At 36.9% G+C, this 17,247-nt stretch overlaps 1 protein-coding gene across 5 annotated transcripts in view; it reads right to left on the bottom strand.

The window, feature by feature from the left end:
* The window catches only part of LOC105488979 (glutamate metabotropic receptor 1), a 425,749-nt gene that overhangs the window by 45,624 nt on the left and 362,878 nt on the right, over positions 1–17,247 (bottom strand). For all 5 annotated transcript variants that reach the window (XM_011753528.3, XM_011753529.3, XM_071096567.1 and 2 more), the window contains one exon: positions 4,614–4,740. In XM_011753528.3, the coding sequence (XP_011751830.2) occupies positions 4,614–4,740 (127 nt within the window). The remainder of the gene's footprint in view (positions 1–4,613; positions 4,741–17,247) is intronic.

Below are 17,247 nucleotides of genomic sequence, written 5' to 3'. Positions count from 1 at the left end.
GCTTTATTTCTTGGGAAGATCCCAGAGTCTTTTTCATATATGAAAACCAGGCTCTTCAATGCCAATCTGGAACCATCCAAAACAGAATCCCTTGAAGACTGGGACTAATAATTTATATTTTGAGTAAGTTTCTTAAAAGTTTTAGATTCCTTTTCCTTTTCTTTCTTTTCTTTATTTTTTATTTAGGATAAATTTAAATTTATCCTAAATTGGAGAAACATTAGCTTTGCCATTTTGAGGGAATTAGCTATAATGTCAGTTTTGTCCAATTATGTAATGTCATGTTATGTGGTTTTTTTCGAGGTCCTGTTTTGAAGTTTTTAAAAAACAGTTATCCAACCTCTAGGTGTGTTTGGCTATCCCAAGACTAGAAAGAGGGGAGACTGCCTTCAACCAGTGGTGAGTAGTGTTCACCTGACCCCAGAACCCAAAAGGGGGACTTTGTGAGAGTTGTGCATACCATATCTGAACCCTGAGAACCTCAGGTCCTGGCCAGTATTTATGGTTAGGGTTATTACAGAGAACTCAGAGCTATCAGACAAGTCAGTTCCTTCAAGCTGACTACAAATTACTGAGCAAAACCAAAGAAAGGTGGCAAAAACTCTGATCTGAGGACTGGTAGCTACTTCTATTTTTTGAATCAAATGTTGTGCTTATAAGATCCAGATGTATTGGAGGAGGATGAAATTTGCTATCAGACTTTTTTCCAATTAGGTCAAGTCAAATTTAACATGAATTAAGGAATAAAATTCTATGCAATATGTCTTGGGGTAATTCATAACATTTGCAATACTACATCATGATCATATAAAGCTTCATCAAAATGCTTCCCTGATTGTTTTAAAATCAGTATAAATAGTAATTCTATTATAATTCAATGAAATTCTACCAGGTGAAATTCTGTTTGTAATTCAGTGCTCAGTTCAAATGTCTCTTCTTCTGCAAAGGCTTTTTTTCTTCCCATGGGAAAAATAGCTGCTCCATATTTACCTGACATTTTACACATAACTCTATTGTAGGACTTATAGTTGGCTGTTTACATGGCTAGTTTCATATGAAGCTCCTCCCTTAGGATATAGACATTGCTTCATTCACCTGTATATTCCCAGTTTTTAAAAAGTACTTGGCAAAAAACAGATGGTAGTGTTTATTACAGAATGAAATAAATTAGTAGATTCTAGTGTAAGAGGTTACAACAACTGTTGGGATGGAGAAAAAGTTGTTAAAATTAATGTTTATAAAGCATTTTCTGTTTGTGTGTTTTTTTTTTAATGAGAAAATGTGGCGTAGTCTGCCTTTTTGAGGAATATTCTTATTTTATTTTTACAAATAAATTAGTAGCATTGGATTACATATAATTGGTCCACAAATTGTTAAACTACTGTCAAGCTATATATCATGGCAGAAAAGATCCCTGTTTTTGTATCACAAGAAATAAAGTGTGAGATTTAAGTGCTGAATTAAAATGTGCAATTTCACAAGAATAAAATATCAGAAACTTTTTAACAGTTTCAAAAAGCACTTTCTCTAAGAAATATACTAATTTCTTCATAGCCAAAAAAAAATGCATTTCAATGGAAATAAAAATCACAGTAAACCTGTTTTTATTCATTAATATTATAATGTATGGAGTATATATTAAAAGTGGCTACCTTTTAAAGTGATTTAAAGTATCTTTTATTCAACTATTAAAAATAAAATGTATATTTTACTTCAGTAGAATACACTATTTTTCAAAGAAGAATGATTTCTCATTTTAACTAAAATTTAGTAAAATACCTATAAATCAAACACCTACTTAAAGGCAATGCGTTTACTTTTCTGAGTAATTCTACTGATTTTTAGTATTCTGTACCCGTGAGTTTTCTCATTTCACAACTACTGCTACCATGGACTATGCCCTTGCTCTGTGCTTGACATGGCACCAAGCAAGTGGTAAATGGGATTTCATTTTCCATTCATGTATGAGACCAAAAGAAACACAGAATCAATATGGATCATTAAAACATAAGTATACATTAGAATGAGGAATCTATATTGTGAAAGACCCTAAAGATAAGATTTGCAACATCATCTGAATATATGACCGAATCATAGCTGCATGACTATTGTTATATAGCTAAGGGCACAGTCTGAGGAGTTGCTGGCTCAACTCATTAGAATGTTAAAGTGACTTTTATGCATACAATAGATCATGGCATATTAAATTGTTAGAAATGTAATTGTATTAATATTCATCTATTTTTAATCAAGGAGAATTTTAAAAATATTTTACCAAGTTAAAGATCCCTAATCAACAGAAATGATCATTCGGCAGTGGACAGAAAATATACAATAATCCCACAATAGAGCATCTCCAGGGAATAAAAGTCATGACCTTGAGTTCCAGTATTACATCATATCAGGTTTTTTTAAAAAGTTTTTTTATCTTAATATTTTAACATAGGATAGAAAAATTTTTAATGTGTGAGATAAGCCCTAATGAAAGTGAAATACAGCAGTAGGAGAAGTTTGAGAAAGCCCAAAAAATGTAGACAAAAGAAAAATGTTTGTACCTGAAAGCCAAGACTTCTGACTCCTGAGATTAACCTGATAAAGAGGTCACTTTTGTCTTTGAGCTTCTTCCCAGTCAGCTGTGATCTCAGTCAAACAGAAGAGCGGGATGACTGTCAGTCAACCCCAGCTCTCAAACACAATGGCCATCTATGCGGACCTACTTATACAAGAAAAAGAGGCCTGGCAGGAGGCACATTGTATGAAGGAGGATAAAAATTGGAAGAGAAATAGTCTAAGTGGAGGGAAGGCATGAGTCCAAAATGAGGTTGGAAAAGCTTTTCCAAGCCAAGCCATTGCATGCAACCATGGCAGAGTGAGAGCATTCATTAGATCCAGTGACAAACAATCCTGAATTCTCATGGTGGTTTTTCTATTAACCAACTGCATTGACCTCGATGACCTTGGGTGAATCCCTTCTTCCTAATTACCTCAATTTAACAAATGTGTATTAAGTAGCTATTATGTTTAAGGCATCAGGCTATGCGCCAGAGAGTGGTGTTTCTCTATGGGTGGGACAGGGAGTAATTGCATCAGGATCTTCTGAGTTCCACTCCAGAATGAGCAAAGAGGAATCTCTGGAGGTGGGTAATTCCTGGGTAATTTTTAGGCATGAAATTTATCTGGCAAATAAAAAGATGAGTGAGATGAAGTTCATACCTTCAAAAATGTTCTGATCTACTTTTCTTCTCTTTAAAAAGGACTTTTGTACTAGCTGACTTATAAAAGCTTTCTGCTGCTCAGTTTAATTTTTTCCTAACAAAATTAACATTTTACAAGATATTGTCACTTAGTAAGTATAATTTTAGTTACGTGACCTAGTTCTACTTACCTAGTCATTTTTGACGTACTTTGAATAAACTGCATGATTTCTTAGTTGCATATTCTTACTTTGAAACAAGTAAAAAAGTGTCCAACCATTAAGAATATTACATTTTCGGATGATTTTCAACAGCACCCAGAAAGGCATGGAGTCAGGGGTTAGTGGACTAGGTTCTGCTTCTCACTATTTTCCTGACTTTGGCCACACGACTTCACCTCTCTAGGCCTCAGTTCCCTCTTTCTAAGATGACAAGATAAGGGGCTAGATTATTCAGATGATAAAGTGTCTATATACTCAGATAAAGAAAAGCCTCTATGGCTCCTAAAATTTATGCAAAGTTTTATGAATCATTTCTCCTCTGTAAGCTCATAACAAGCTCTGTGAAAAACAAAACTCATTTATATGAACATCACTCTTAGGAAACTTACAAACTCATATAATCAATCCCACTGCATTTCATTGGTTTTACTAGTGAATCATCTGTTGCATTCATTTATTCCTTTCCATTCCTACTCTAGCTGTCCTAATCCACTCCTTTTCAAATAACTCACTTGCATCAATACAACAACTTTCTATATCACCACAAGAAGCATACCAGAAATACAGATATCATGATGTCACTCACCACTTTAAAATTCTTTAGTGGTTCTCCTGTGCTTAAAGCCAAAGTCCAAACATGTAGAGGAAAGTCACACAGAAGCACTCTGCCATCCCACCAGTGTCCTTGTCGATTCTCATTTCTGACCACTACTCTACTGGGCCGTTGTGCCTACCTAACAACCCCACATACTTGTCCTACGGTTTTCTGCAAAGGTGTCATCAACTTTCATGTTTCCTGTGTTCTACTTTAGGCCTGAAATTCCTTTCATCTTCTTGCCTGCCTAACAAACTTTACGCACCCTTTATAGATATCTCTATTATTTCAATAATTATATTGTGTTCTATTATATTTTTCCATGTTTCTTCCCTGATAGATTTTACACAAAATAAAAGCTGGGATATTTACCTTTCTATTTTTAGGGCCTACAGTAGTGCCTCATCCACGGTAGATGTTCAAGAAATGATTGTAAATATAAATTTGTATGAGGTTTATGCATATTCCTTGACATGAGGACTAAAAAGTGTGCATTGTAAATTAACATTGAGAAGACATGAGCTAATGGTTCTCATTTGAGCGATGGACACATTGGAAAGGCAAATAGTCAGGGACAAGGTTTCCAAGTGAGGCAGTTCCTACCTGTTAGATCTGCATTGGGCCACCATCCCAAGTCACAAGCTTTGCAGGTGAACTCATCTTGCACATATTCGTTCTCTTTGCAGGCCGTGCAAATCCAACAGCAACTCACTTCTCCCTTCCGTATAACCTATAACATAGATATTTCATGAATTTTAAAGATAGTTTTCCCAGAAAAGTTTCTATTTCAGATGAGGGCTTGTTTTCAGACTACGAATAAAGAAAAAAAGACTAACTATGAAATAATCTTATATACTGAGGAATCTTAAGAATGTGTATACTTGAGTGTTTTAGAGTTCAGATGGAAATGTCAATTCACTCCATGCTGGGTTTGGAGGCTTTTCAATAATAATTTATTCTATAGAGTTATTTGACTACATTTTTTTTTGCAGAGTTAAAAATGAAACAGTTTAATTTAATCCTTGTTTATATTAATATTTATTACTCTCAAAAAAGTAAAAAGTATACATTTTTCCTCTCTGAGAAAGTAGTTTTACCAAAAAAATGTCTATAATAAAATCTTATTAATTCATAAAAGTTAAGTAATTATACAATTTTGTTGTAATTATGAAAACCTGAATTATTAGACAATTTCACTCAAGAGCAACTATATATACGTAAAAACAGAATGATACCTAAGAATACAGAATCAAGTATTACCCTGCCTGACTTTCTCTAGTGAATTCAAAAGATCATAACAAGTATTGGTAGCAAAATTACTAGTTCAAAATTACTGTAGAGCTGCTTAATATCTGAGCAGTTTAAACTTTCCCCATTTTCAATTTGTTTGGTGAACACTTTCACACTCCGTAGTACAAAAATAAACATAAAAACAGATTGCATTTAAAGTGAGTGTTTTGTAGACAACACACAATTTGGTCTTGCATTTATCTCTAGTCTGGCAACTTCTGCCTTTCATTGTTTAGTACATTTACATTTTCTATAATAATCAGTATAATAAATCAATCATCTCTTATTTTTCTTTTATCTGTCCTATCTGTTCTTTTTTCTGCCTTCTTTTTAGCATTCTATTTTATCTCCATAGTGGCTTATTAGTTAGGCCTCTTTGCTATGTTTCAATGGTTGCTCTAAAGTTGACAATATGGACTACTAATTTATCACAGTGTACGTTCAGATAAGATTATACTACTTTATTTATAATGTAAGAACCCGACAGTAATATTCTTCCATTTTCCCCTCCCATCCTTTAGGTTATAGTTTTATACATTTTACTTCCACATATTTATTTAATGGACCCTCACCAAATGAATTATTATTTTTGCTTTAAACTGTCATCTCTGAAATATGTTTTTTAAAATAAGAAAGACATTATATCTTATATTTACCCATATATTTACATTTCTAGTTCTTTTAATTACTTTTTATAGGTCCATATTTTGGTCATATTTTCTTCTTCCTGAAGACCTTTCTTCAACATTTACAGCAGTGCCAGCCTGAGAATATGGCCTCCCTCATCTTTTATTTGTTTGAAAAACTATTAATTTTGCCTTAGTATTTCAAAAATAACATTTTCACTTGGTATGGAAGTTTAAGTTGAGTGTGTGTGTGTGTGTGTGTGTGTATATATATATATATATATAAAATTTCAGCATGTTATGTCATTCCATTGTCTTAGGGAATAGAATTCTAGGTTAAAGATTATTATTATTATTATTATTATTTCTGCTTTCAGTGCTTTAAAGATGTTACTTCTTTCCTGTCTCACCTATAGTTTCTCATAAGAAGCCTGCCATAATTGTTATTTCATTCCTCTGAATGTATCAGCCCTTTCTTATTTTGGATAATATTAATTTTTTTATCACTGGTTTTTAGCAACTTAATTGTAATGACTTCTTTGTGTTTATCCTGCTTAGAATTTGCTGAGCTTTATGGATTTGGGTTTACATTTTCATTACTTTTAAAATTTTACAGCCATTATTTCTTCAGGTTTTCTTCTGATTTGCTTCACTCTCCCATCCTTTTGGAGCTTCAGTTGCACTTATAGTCTACCCCCCAGGTATTACTCTGAAAGTAACTGAGAGTCTGCTCATTTCTTTCAGTATTTAATTTTTTCTCTTTGTGCCTCATTTGCCTGTTTCCTATTGCTATGTTTTTCAGTTCATTGACCTGTAGTTCTACAACAACTAATGTGTTGTTAATCCAATCCATTAAAATATTTTTTTCTTAGATATGTTATTTTTCATCTTTATAATTTCTATTCTGTTATTTTTTATATTTTCATTTTTCTTCCTTTTATATTTATATCTTCTTTTAAATCTTTTAGCACGTATTTATCCTTGTGTTTTAATGCCCTTGACTGCTAATTTCAACATCAATGTAATTTCTGGAACTGTTTCTATTGCTTGGTTTTCTTCCTGGTAATGTGACACATTTTGCTGCTTGGTCAAATCTGTAAATTTTTGGCCAGATGCAAGACATTGTGTGTATTAAGGTGTAGAGTGCGGATTTATTTTTCTTCCTTTTTTAAAAGAGTGTTGGACTTTGTTTGAGCAAACAGTTAAGCAACTTACAGCTCAGTTTGTTCCCTTTGAGCTTTGATTTTAAACTATTAGAGCAAGTCTAGAATAGTCACTGCTCGAGGAATAGTTTCGCCTCATTATTAAGATGTGACCTTCCAAGAGCTTTTACTTAATTCCTTACGTATTCAGCAAGATATCTCTACTCTGGCTGGTGAAAATTGGAAAATTCCTGGCTCTATGTCAGTTTGGGAATCCATCTCCCTAGTAAGTGTTCCTTACCTGGACTCAAAATTCCAACCGGCTGACATGTAGATTAGTATTCTATCAAATACTCAAGGGAATGCCTATGCTAATTTCTGTGACTTCTTTTTTGCACAGATCCATCATCTTCCATACTTTGCACTACAAATTCTAGCTATTTTGGTCCTCCTAAACTCTGATTCTGTCTTCTTAAATTAGCAATATGGCCAAGCTCCATTTGTTTTCTCTCTCAAATGAACAACAATCAGGAAATTGTTTCTGTCTTTCTGTCTCCAGGCAGAAAGCATGAGTGATTTTAGGGTTCACCTTATTCGTTTCCCCTCACTTCCATGAACTCAAGGTCATGTACTGTTTTCCAATGTCTGAATATAGTTGTTTTGTATATTTCATCAAGATTTCTAGTTGCTTATGGCAGAAGGCTAAGTCTGGACTCTGTTAATCCCTCATCTCTGGGAACAGAAGTTCCTCTCTAACACAATAAAAGTGATCAAATATTCCCATATGTAAAATCAGAAACTAAACTCTAATTACTGCCATACTTTAAAATGATAGAAACCATAGCCTTCATAAAAATAAAATTATCTTCCTGCACATCAGGTTGACATTTATACCACTGTTTTAGAATTACACAAAAAGATTAAATGACAGAATATTTTCAGCAAGTATATAAGATTTTCTATTTCTACTTGTACTTTCAAATAACTTTTGAAAGTAGAGCCAAATTAAGTCCTTTTGAAAAAACTCACACCTATCCTCAAAATAGGCATGAGAAATTTAAATTATAAAAGATATCTTTTCTAAATGATATAACAAAAATTGAATTAATAAATAAATGCTACTGTCTTACTTTAATTAGGATAAACAGTACAGTAAGAACCATCATAAATTACTGTATTTCACTTCAACCAGCTGTATCTTTCTCTCCATGTAAAATTAGTACTGCTAATTAGACAAATTCAAAAGACAATAATGCTAAACAAATTTACTCATGCAGGATGACTCGTGAAAGTAGATTCTGCAAATAACTAGTACATGGAAGCTCTTTGACATTAGCTTTTGACTGACTGAAGACATTAATGAATAAGTTATTAGCTTATACCTTTAATACAGAATGAAAAATAGAGATGTTTAAACGGAGTTACTTTTTTAATCCTCCTTCTTTATGCACCAAGTGCATCAAGCATGTGTACTTTCACCATATAATATCTGTAGGATGAAATGTATCCTTTCTATCTTCATAGTCACCCCTCTAGACTCAGACTTTATTACTTTACACTGAAATTATGCTCCCTGCCCACAGTATGATCCATTGTATATATCTAGGGACTTATATACCATGCCTCTAATTTCTTCTCACTCCAGAGTAAGATGCACATAGCTACCAAGATCATCCAAATAGCCTGTAGCTCCTCAGAGAAAAGGACTATGCCATCCTTTTAGTGATCAAGGCACAGAAATATATCAAAAATACATAGCCAATGAATGAGTAGTGAATGGAATATTTTTCCAAAATATAATTAGATCACTCAAAGAACTTTGGTGCTTCCTATTTTAATACCTTTGAAACACAAGTTCTTCAGTCAGGCATTCACTTGGCCCCTAGTTTTTGTTTCTGTACCTGATTTTGTTTGTTATTAATTTCTTACATTTGTATGTGAAAAAAGGAAGGGCAGTTTCTGTGCTTAAATGCATATTACCTTCTATTTAGAATGTCATCTTTTCTACATAAGACCCTCCATGTCACTGCTTTCAAGATGAGACACAAAAGTCACATGCTTCAGTGAGTATTTTAGAGCAGTGAGTCTTTCAAAACATTATTTTATTTGAAACTCTTAATCAACAAAAATATGGTTGATATTTTATTACCACAGGTTAGCTTTTGTCCTCTAATTGTTTTACAAATATGTGGTAGATAAGTTTCATTCAGACAAGTTGTTTTTAAAAAAATTTCTTAAGTTATTATATCTTATATATGTTCTAGTTTCCCCAAAGTGACAAATTTAAAATTATTTTTATATTTGTTATTGTAACTGATATTTCCTTTGTATGATGTATACATTCAATAAGTGAGTAAGTGTTTAATTTTTGTCACACTAAAATGTTTTTTATGTCAACTCTGTGTCATAGTAAAAGTTTTGACATTTCACTGAAACCTCCCTCGAAGGACTAAGGCTTTCTAAGACCTACCTGCCTTGATTCTTTTTACATCCTGTGTACATGGTTCTATGCTTGTCAGTGAGACTAGGTGATCTGCTGCTACACACAATGTTATGATTCATTTTATATACACTGTGAGTGTCTTAAAACATTTATAGCATAGGAAATTAAATGTCCACTTTGTGACTGCACTTCTGAAGCAACATGAAAAGGATTTGTTTAGATTAAAATTTTATTTACAGAAATGATGAAAGAAAGTCAACAGCATCAAGAGAACATAATGGTGGAAAAGTAACTGAAAAAAGGTAAAAGACAAAATTTTCTTTGTAAGAGAAACATCTGAAAGACTAAAAAGAATGAAGGAACTGTTGAGAAATGTCTGTTCATATCCTTTGCCCACTTTTTGATGGGGTTGCTTGTTTTTTTCTTGTAAATTTGTTTGAGTTCTTTGTAGGTTCTGGATATTAGCCCTTTGTCAGATGAGTAGATTGCAAAAATTTTCTCCCATTCTGTAGGTTCCTTGTTCACTCTGATGGTAGTTTCTTTTGCTGTGCAGAAGCTCTTTAGTTTAATGAGATCCCATTTGTCAATTTTGGCTTTTGCTGCCGTTGCTTTTGGTGTTTTAGACATGAAGTCTTTTCCCATGCCTATGTCCTGAATGGTACTACCTAGGTTTTCCTCTAGGATTTTTATGGTATTAGGTCTAACATTTAAGTCTCTAATCCATCTTGAATTAATTTTCGTATAAGGAGTAAGGAAAGGATCCAGTTTCAGCTTTCTACTTATGGCTAGCCAATTTTCCCAGCACCATTTATTAAATAGGGAATCCTTTCCCCATTTCTTGTTTCTCTCAGGTTTGTCCAAGATCAGATGGCTGTAGATGTGTGGTATTATTTCTGAGGACTCTGTTCTGTTCCATTGGTCTATATCTCTGTTTTGGTACCAGTACCATGCTGTTTTGGTTACTGTAGCCTTGTAGTATAGTTTGAAGTCAGGTAGCATGATGCCTCCAGCTTTGTTCTTTTGACTTAGGATTGTCTTGGAGATGCGGGATCTTTTTTGGCTCCATATGAACTTTAAAGCAGTTTTTTCCAATTCTGTGAAGAAACTCATTGGTAGCTTGATGGGGATGGCATTGAATCTATAAATAACCTTGGGCAGTATGGCCATTTTCACGATATTGATTCTTCCTATCCATGAGCATGGTATGTTCTTCCATTTGTTTGTGTCCTCTTTTATTTCACTGAGCAGTGGTTTGTAGTTCTCCTTGAAGAGGTCCTTTACATCCCTTGTAAGTTGGATTCCTAGATATTTTATTCTCTTTGAAGTGATTGTGAATGGAAGTTCATTCCTGATTTGGCTCTCTGTTTGTCTGTTACTGGTGTATAAGAATGTTTGTGATTTTTGCACATTAATTTTGTATCCTGAGACTTTGCTGAAGTTGCTTATCAGCTTCCATTCATACAGCCAACAGACACAAGAAAAAATGCTCATCATCACTGGCCATCAGAGAAATGCAAATCAAAACCACAATGAGATACCATCTCACACCAGTTAGAATGGCGATCATTAAAAAGTCAGGAAACAACAGGTGCTGGAGAGGATGTGGAGAAGTAGGAACACTTTTACACTGTTGGTGGGACTGTAAACTAGTTCAACCATTATGGAAAACAGTATGGTGATTCCTCAAAGATCTAGAACTAGATGTACCATATGACCCAGCCATCCCATTACTGGGTATATACCCAAAGGATTATAAATCATGCTGCTATAAAGACACATGCACACGTATGTTTATTGCGGCACTATTCACAACAGCAAAGACTTGGAATCAACCCAAATGTCCATCAGTGACAGACTGGATTAAGAAAATGTGGCACATATACACCATGGAATACTATGCAGCCATCAAAAAGGATGAGTTTGTGTCCTTTGTAGGGACATGGATGCAGCTGGAAACCATCATTCTTAGCAAACTATCACAAGAACAGAAAACCAAACACCGCATGTTCTCACTCATAGGTGGGAACTGAACAATGAGATCACTTGGACTCGGGAAGGGGAACATCACACACCGGGGCCTATCATGGGGAGGGGGGAGGAGGGAGGGATTGCATTGGGAGTTATACCTGATGTAAATGACGAGTTGATGGGTGCTGACGAGTTGATGGGTGCAGCACAGCAACATGGCACAAGTATACATATGTAACAAACCTGCACGTTATGCACATGTACCCTAGAACTTAAAGTATAATAATAATAATAAATAAATAAATAAATAAATAAATAAATAAATAAAAGAAAAAAAGAAGAATGAAGGAACTGGGTCTACTTTAATTAGAATTGTAGAAGAGATTAAACTGCTTCTGGTCCTCTAGGCGGAACAAGATGGTGGAACAGAGAATTCTACCTATTGTCTGCCTCCCCCACCAAGGACACCAACAAATATTTACAGAGAATCAAAAATCAAGTGAACACTCAGTATCTGGTTTTAACTTCGTATTGATGAAAGAGGCACTGAAGAGTTAGAAAAAACAGCCCTGAGTTGCCAATGCCTCCACTTCTCCACCCTCTAGATGCTGCAGCATGGTGCAGAGAGCATCTCTAGGTGTTTAGGGAGGGAAAACACAGTAATTGTGAGGCACTGAACTCTGTGCTGTCCTGTTAGAACAGAAGGGAAAACCAGATCAAACTCAGCTGATGCCCACCCACAGAGGGAGCATTTAAACTAGCCCTAACCAGAAGAGACTCACTGATTCTATGGGTTCGAACTTAAGTGCCTGCAAACCTTGTCACCGAGGTCTACAGGATACTGTGTCTCCAAGTAAACTTGAAAGGCAGTCTAGATCATAAGGATTGGAACTTTTAGGTGAGTCCTAGGGCTGAACTAGGCCCAGAGACAGTGGACTGGTGGGGGGCAGACAACATACTGGGACAACAGCTGGGGCAGGATTAGGGAGTGGTGGTATCACGCCTCCCCTAACCCCAGGCTGTATAGTTTGTAGCTCCAAAAGAGACCCCTTCTTTCCACTTGGGGAAAGGAGAGGAAAGAGTGCAGAGGACTTTGTCTTGCGTCTAGGATAACAGCTCAGCCACAGCAGGATAGGGCACCCATCAGAGTTGTGAAGCCCCTGTTCTAGGCCCTAGCCCCCAGAGGACATTTCTAGACACATCCTGGACCAGAAGGGAACCCGTTGCCTTGAAGGAAAGGATTCAGTCCTGGCAGCATTTATCACCTGTTAACTGAAATGTCCTTGGGCCCTGTATAACCAAAAGCAATACACAGGTACTACATTGAGGGCCTTGAGTGAGCCTCTGAGACTGGCTTCAGGTAAGACTCAACAGATTACCAGCTGTGGTGAATATGGGGCAAAACGCCTTCTGCTTGGGAGAAGCAGAGGGGAAAGAAAAGGGGCTTTGTCTTAAGTACCAGCATGGCCACAAGTGGATAGAGTACCAAATGGGCTCTTGGGTCCTTGATTCCATGGCTTGACTCTTGAACTACATTTCTGGATCTGCCTTGGGCCAGAGGGAAGCCCAGTGCCCTGAAGGGTATGTCCCATGCCAGGCAGCATTTACCACAAGCTGACTTCAGAGACTTGGGCCTTAAGGGAACATCAGGGGTAGTCTGCCAGTACTCCTTATGGCCTGGGGTGGCAGTAATTATGGAGTGAGTCTCCTTTACCTTTGGAAAGATGCCAAAGGGTACTCTGACAGATGCCTTTTGGAAAAGGGGAAAACGTGTGAAGAACTGCATCTTGTGGTTTGAGTGCCAGCTCAGCTACAGTATGATAAAACACCAGGTAGACTTCTAAGGTTTTTGACTCTAGTCCTTGACTCCCAGATGGAACTTCCAAATCCACACAGGGCTATGGGAGACTTTGCTGTCCTGAAGGGAAGAACACAGACCTGGCTGGCTTTGCCACTTGCTGTTTGTAGAGCCCAGGGCCTTGAGCAGACATAGGTAGCAGAGAATGGTTATAGCAGGCCTTGAGAAAGACCCAGTACTGTGCTGACTTGTGGTTTGACCTGGCAAAGCCATAGTTGTGGTGGCCACAGGGGTACTTGTGTCACTCCACTCACAGTTTTAGGTGGCTAAGAACAGAGAGAGAGAGAGACTCTATATGTTTGAGAGAAAGTAAGGGAAGAGAACAAGAGTCTCTGGTAACCCAGAGACTTGTCCTGGATCTTGTCCAAGATCATCAAAGTGGTACCTCTGAGTCTGCAACAACCACAGCATTACTAGGGTTGGGAAGCCCCTTAAAGCAGATACATCTTGGATCACAGTACCCAAGTACTTTCAAATATCTGGAAAGCCTTCTCAAGAAGGATGGTTACAAATAAGCCCAGACAGTAAAAGCTACATTAAATACCCAAATCCTCAATGCCCATTCACCAAAGAACATATACTAGCATCAACACCATCCAGGAAAACATGACCTCACTAAATTAACAAAATAAGGCACCAGAAACCAATCTTGGAGAAACAGAGATATGAGATCTTTCAGAGAGAGACTTCAAAATAGCTATGTTGAGGAAACTCAAAGAAATTCAAGATAACACAGAGAAGGAATTCAGAATTCTATCAGATAAATTTAGCAAAGAGATAGAAATAATTAAAAAGAAACAAGCAGAAATTCTGAAGCTGAAAAATGCAATCAGCATACTGAAGAATGCATCAGAGTCTTTTAATGCAGAATGGATCAAGCAGAGAAAACAATTAGTGACCTTAAAGTCAGGATATTTTAAAATACCTATCAGAAGAGATAAAAGAAAAAAAAATAAAGGACACCTACAGAATCTAGAAAATAGCCTCAAAAGGGCAAATCTAAGGATTATAGGCCTTAAAGATATGGCAGAGAAAGAGAGAGAGGTAGAAAGAATGTTTTAAAAGGTAGTATCAGAGAACTTCCCAAATGTAGAGTAAGATATCAATATCCAAGTACAAGAAGGGTATTGTATGAGTCTGTTCTCATGCTGCCAATAAAGACATACTTGAGACTGGATAATTTAAAAAGGAAAAAGTTTTGACTCACAGTTTCACATGGCTGGGGAAACCTCGCAATCATGGCGCATTACAAAGGAATAACAAAGTCACATCTTGTATGGTGGCAGGCAGGCAAGAGAGAGAATGTGCAGGGAAACTCACCTTTATAAAACAATTCACTTATTCACTATCACGAGAATAGCACTGGAAAGACTGGCCCTCATGATTCAATTACCTCCCACTGGGCCCCTCCCATGACATGTGGGAATTATGGGAGCTACAATTTGAGATTTGGGTGGGGACACAGCCAAACCATATTATTCTGCCTCCTGGCCCCTCCCAAATCTCATGTCTTCACATTTCAAAACCTATTATGCCTTCTCAACAGTCCCACAAAGTTTTAACTCATTTCAGAATTAACTCAATAGTCCACAGTCCAAAGTCTCATCTGAGACAAGGTAAGTTTCTTCCATCTATGAGGCTGTAAAATCAAAAGCAAATTAGTTACTTTCTAGATACAATGAAGGTACGGGAATTGGGTAAATAACATCTATTCCAAATGAGAGAAATTGGCCAAAACAAAAGGGCTACAGGCCCCATGCAAGTCCAAAATCCATGAAACCTTAAAGTTCCAAAATTATCTCCTTTGACTCCATGTCTCACACCCAGGTGATGCTGATGCAACAGGTGGGTTCCCATGGTCTTGGGCAGCTCCACCCCTGTGGCTTTATAAGATATAGCCCCACTCGCGGTTGCTTTCACAGACTGCTGTTGAGTGTCTGGAGCTTTTCCAGGCACACGGTGCAAGTGTCACTGGAATGGGTCTACCATTCTGGGGTCTGGAGGATGGTGGCCCTCTTCTTACAGTTCCACTAGGCAGTTCCCCAGTGGGAACTCTGTATGGGGGCTTACACCCCACATTTCCCTTCTGCACTTCCCTAACAGAGGTTCCCCACGAGGGTTCCACCCCTGCAGCACACCTCTGCCTGGACATTCAGGTATTTCCATGTATCCTCTGAAATCTAGGTGGAGGTTCCCACTCCTCAATTCTTCCATGCACCCACAAGCCCAACAAGTGTGTAAGCCACCAAGGCTTGGGGCTTGCACCCTCTGAAGCAATGGCTTGAGCTCTACATTGGCCCATTTTAGCCACGGCTGGGATGCACAGCACCAAACTAACGCAGGAAGCCATTTTTTTTCCTCCTAGTCCTCTGGACCCAAAGGTCTCTCACATGCCCTGTAGATATTTTTCCCATAGTTTTGGTAATTAGCATTGGGCTACTCGTTACTTATGCAAATTTCTGGAGCCAGCTTGAATTTCTCCCTAGAAAATGGGTTTTTCTTTTCTAATGCATCATCAGGCTGCAAATTTTCCAAACTTTTATCCTTTTCACCTCTTGAAGGCTTAGCTGCTTAGAACTTTCTTCCACCAGATACGTTAAGTTGTCTCTCTCAAATTCAAAGTTCCACAGGTCTCTGGGGCAGGGGCATAATGCCACCAGTTTATTTGTATAGCAAAAGTGGCTTTTACTCCAATTCCTAACAAGTTTCTCATCTCCATCTGAGACCACCTCAACCTGGACCTTATTGTCCATATCACTATCAGCATTCTGGTCAAAGTCATTTAATAAGTCTCTAGGAAGTTCCAAACTTTCCTACACTTTCCTATCTACTTCTGAGCCCTCCAAACTGTTCCAATCTCTGCCTGTTACCCAGTTCTAAAGTTATTCCACATTTTCAGGTATCTTTGCAACAGTCCCCCACTCCCAGTGCCAATTTACTGTATTAGTCTGTTCTCACGCTGCTAATAAAGACGTACCCAAGACTCGGTAATTTATAAAGGAAAAAGGTTTAATGAACTCCCAGTGCAACATGGCTGGGGAGGCCTCACAACCTCCAAGGCCTCACAACCAAATAGAAGGCAAAGGAGGTGTAAAATCATATCTTGCATGGTGGCAGGTAAGAGAGAGAACATGTGCAGAGGAACTCCCCTTTATAAAACCATCATATCTTGTGAGACCTATTCACTATCATGAGAACAGCACCAGAAAGACCCACCCTCATAATTCAATTACCTTCCACCGGGTCCCTCCCACGACATGTGGGAATTCTGAGAGTTACAATTTGAGATTTGGGTGGAGACACAACAAAGTCATATCAATTATAGAACTCTGAGCAGTTTGAAACCAAAGAATGCTACCTCAAGGCATTTAATAATCATAGTATTAGGTAAAGAATGAAGAAAGAATTCTAAAAGCAGCAAGAGAAAAGAAACGATTAACATAAAATGCAGCTCCAATATGTCAGACAGCAGACTGCTCAGTGGAAACTTTACAGGCCAGGAGACAGTGTGATAACATATTTAAAGTGCTGAAGAAAAAAAAACTTTTATCATAGAATAGTATATTTGATGAAAATATCCTTCACACTTGAAGGGCACATAAAGGATAAATAAAGACTCCCAGACAAAAGCTGAGGGATTTAATTAATACCAGACCCATCCTACAAGAAATACGTAAGGGAGTACTTCCAACAGAAAGAAAAGAACGTTAATGAACAATACACAATCGCCTCAAGATACAAAATTCACTGGTGATAGTAAGTACATGGAATAAAAAGAATATTATAACACTGTAACTGTGGTATGTAAACTAATCTTAAGTAGAAAAGCTACATAATGAACCAATCAAAAGTAATAACTGCAACAACTTTTCAAGACATAGTCAATATAATAAGATATATATATAGAAAC

This window comes from Macaca nemestrina, chromosome 5 (genome assembly GCF_043159975.1).
Source record: "Macaca nemestrina isolate mMacNem1 chromosome 5, mMacNem.hap1, whole genome shotgun sequence".
In the NCBI taxonomy this organism is placed as follows: domain Eukaryota; kingdom Metazoa; phylum Chordata; class Mammalia; order Primates; family Cercopithecidae; genus Macaca; species Macaca nemestrina.
This window is presented reverse-complemented; position numbering and strand designations above follow the sequence as displayed.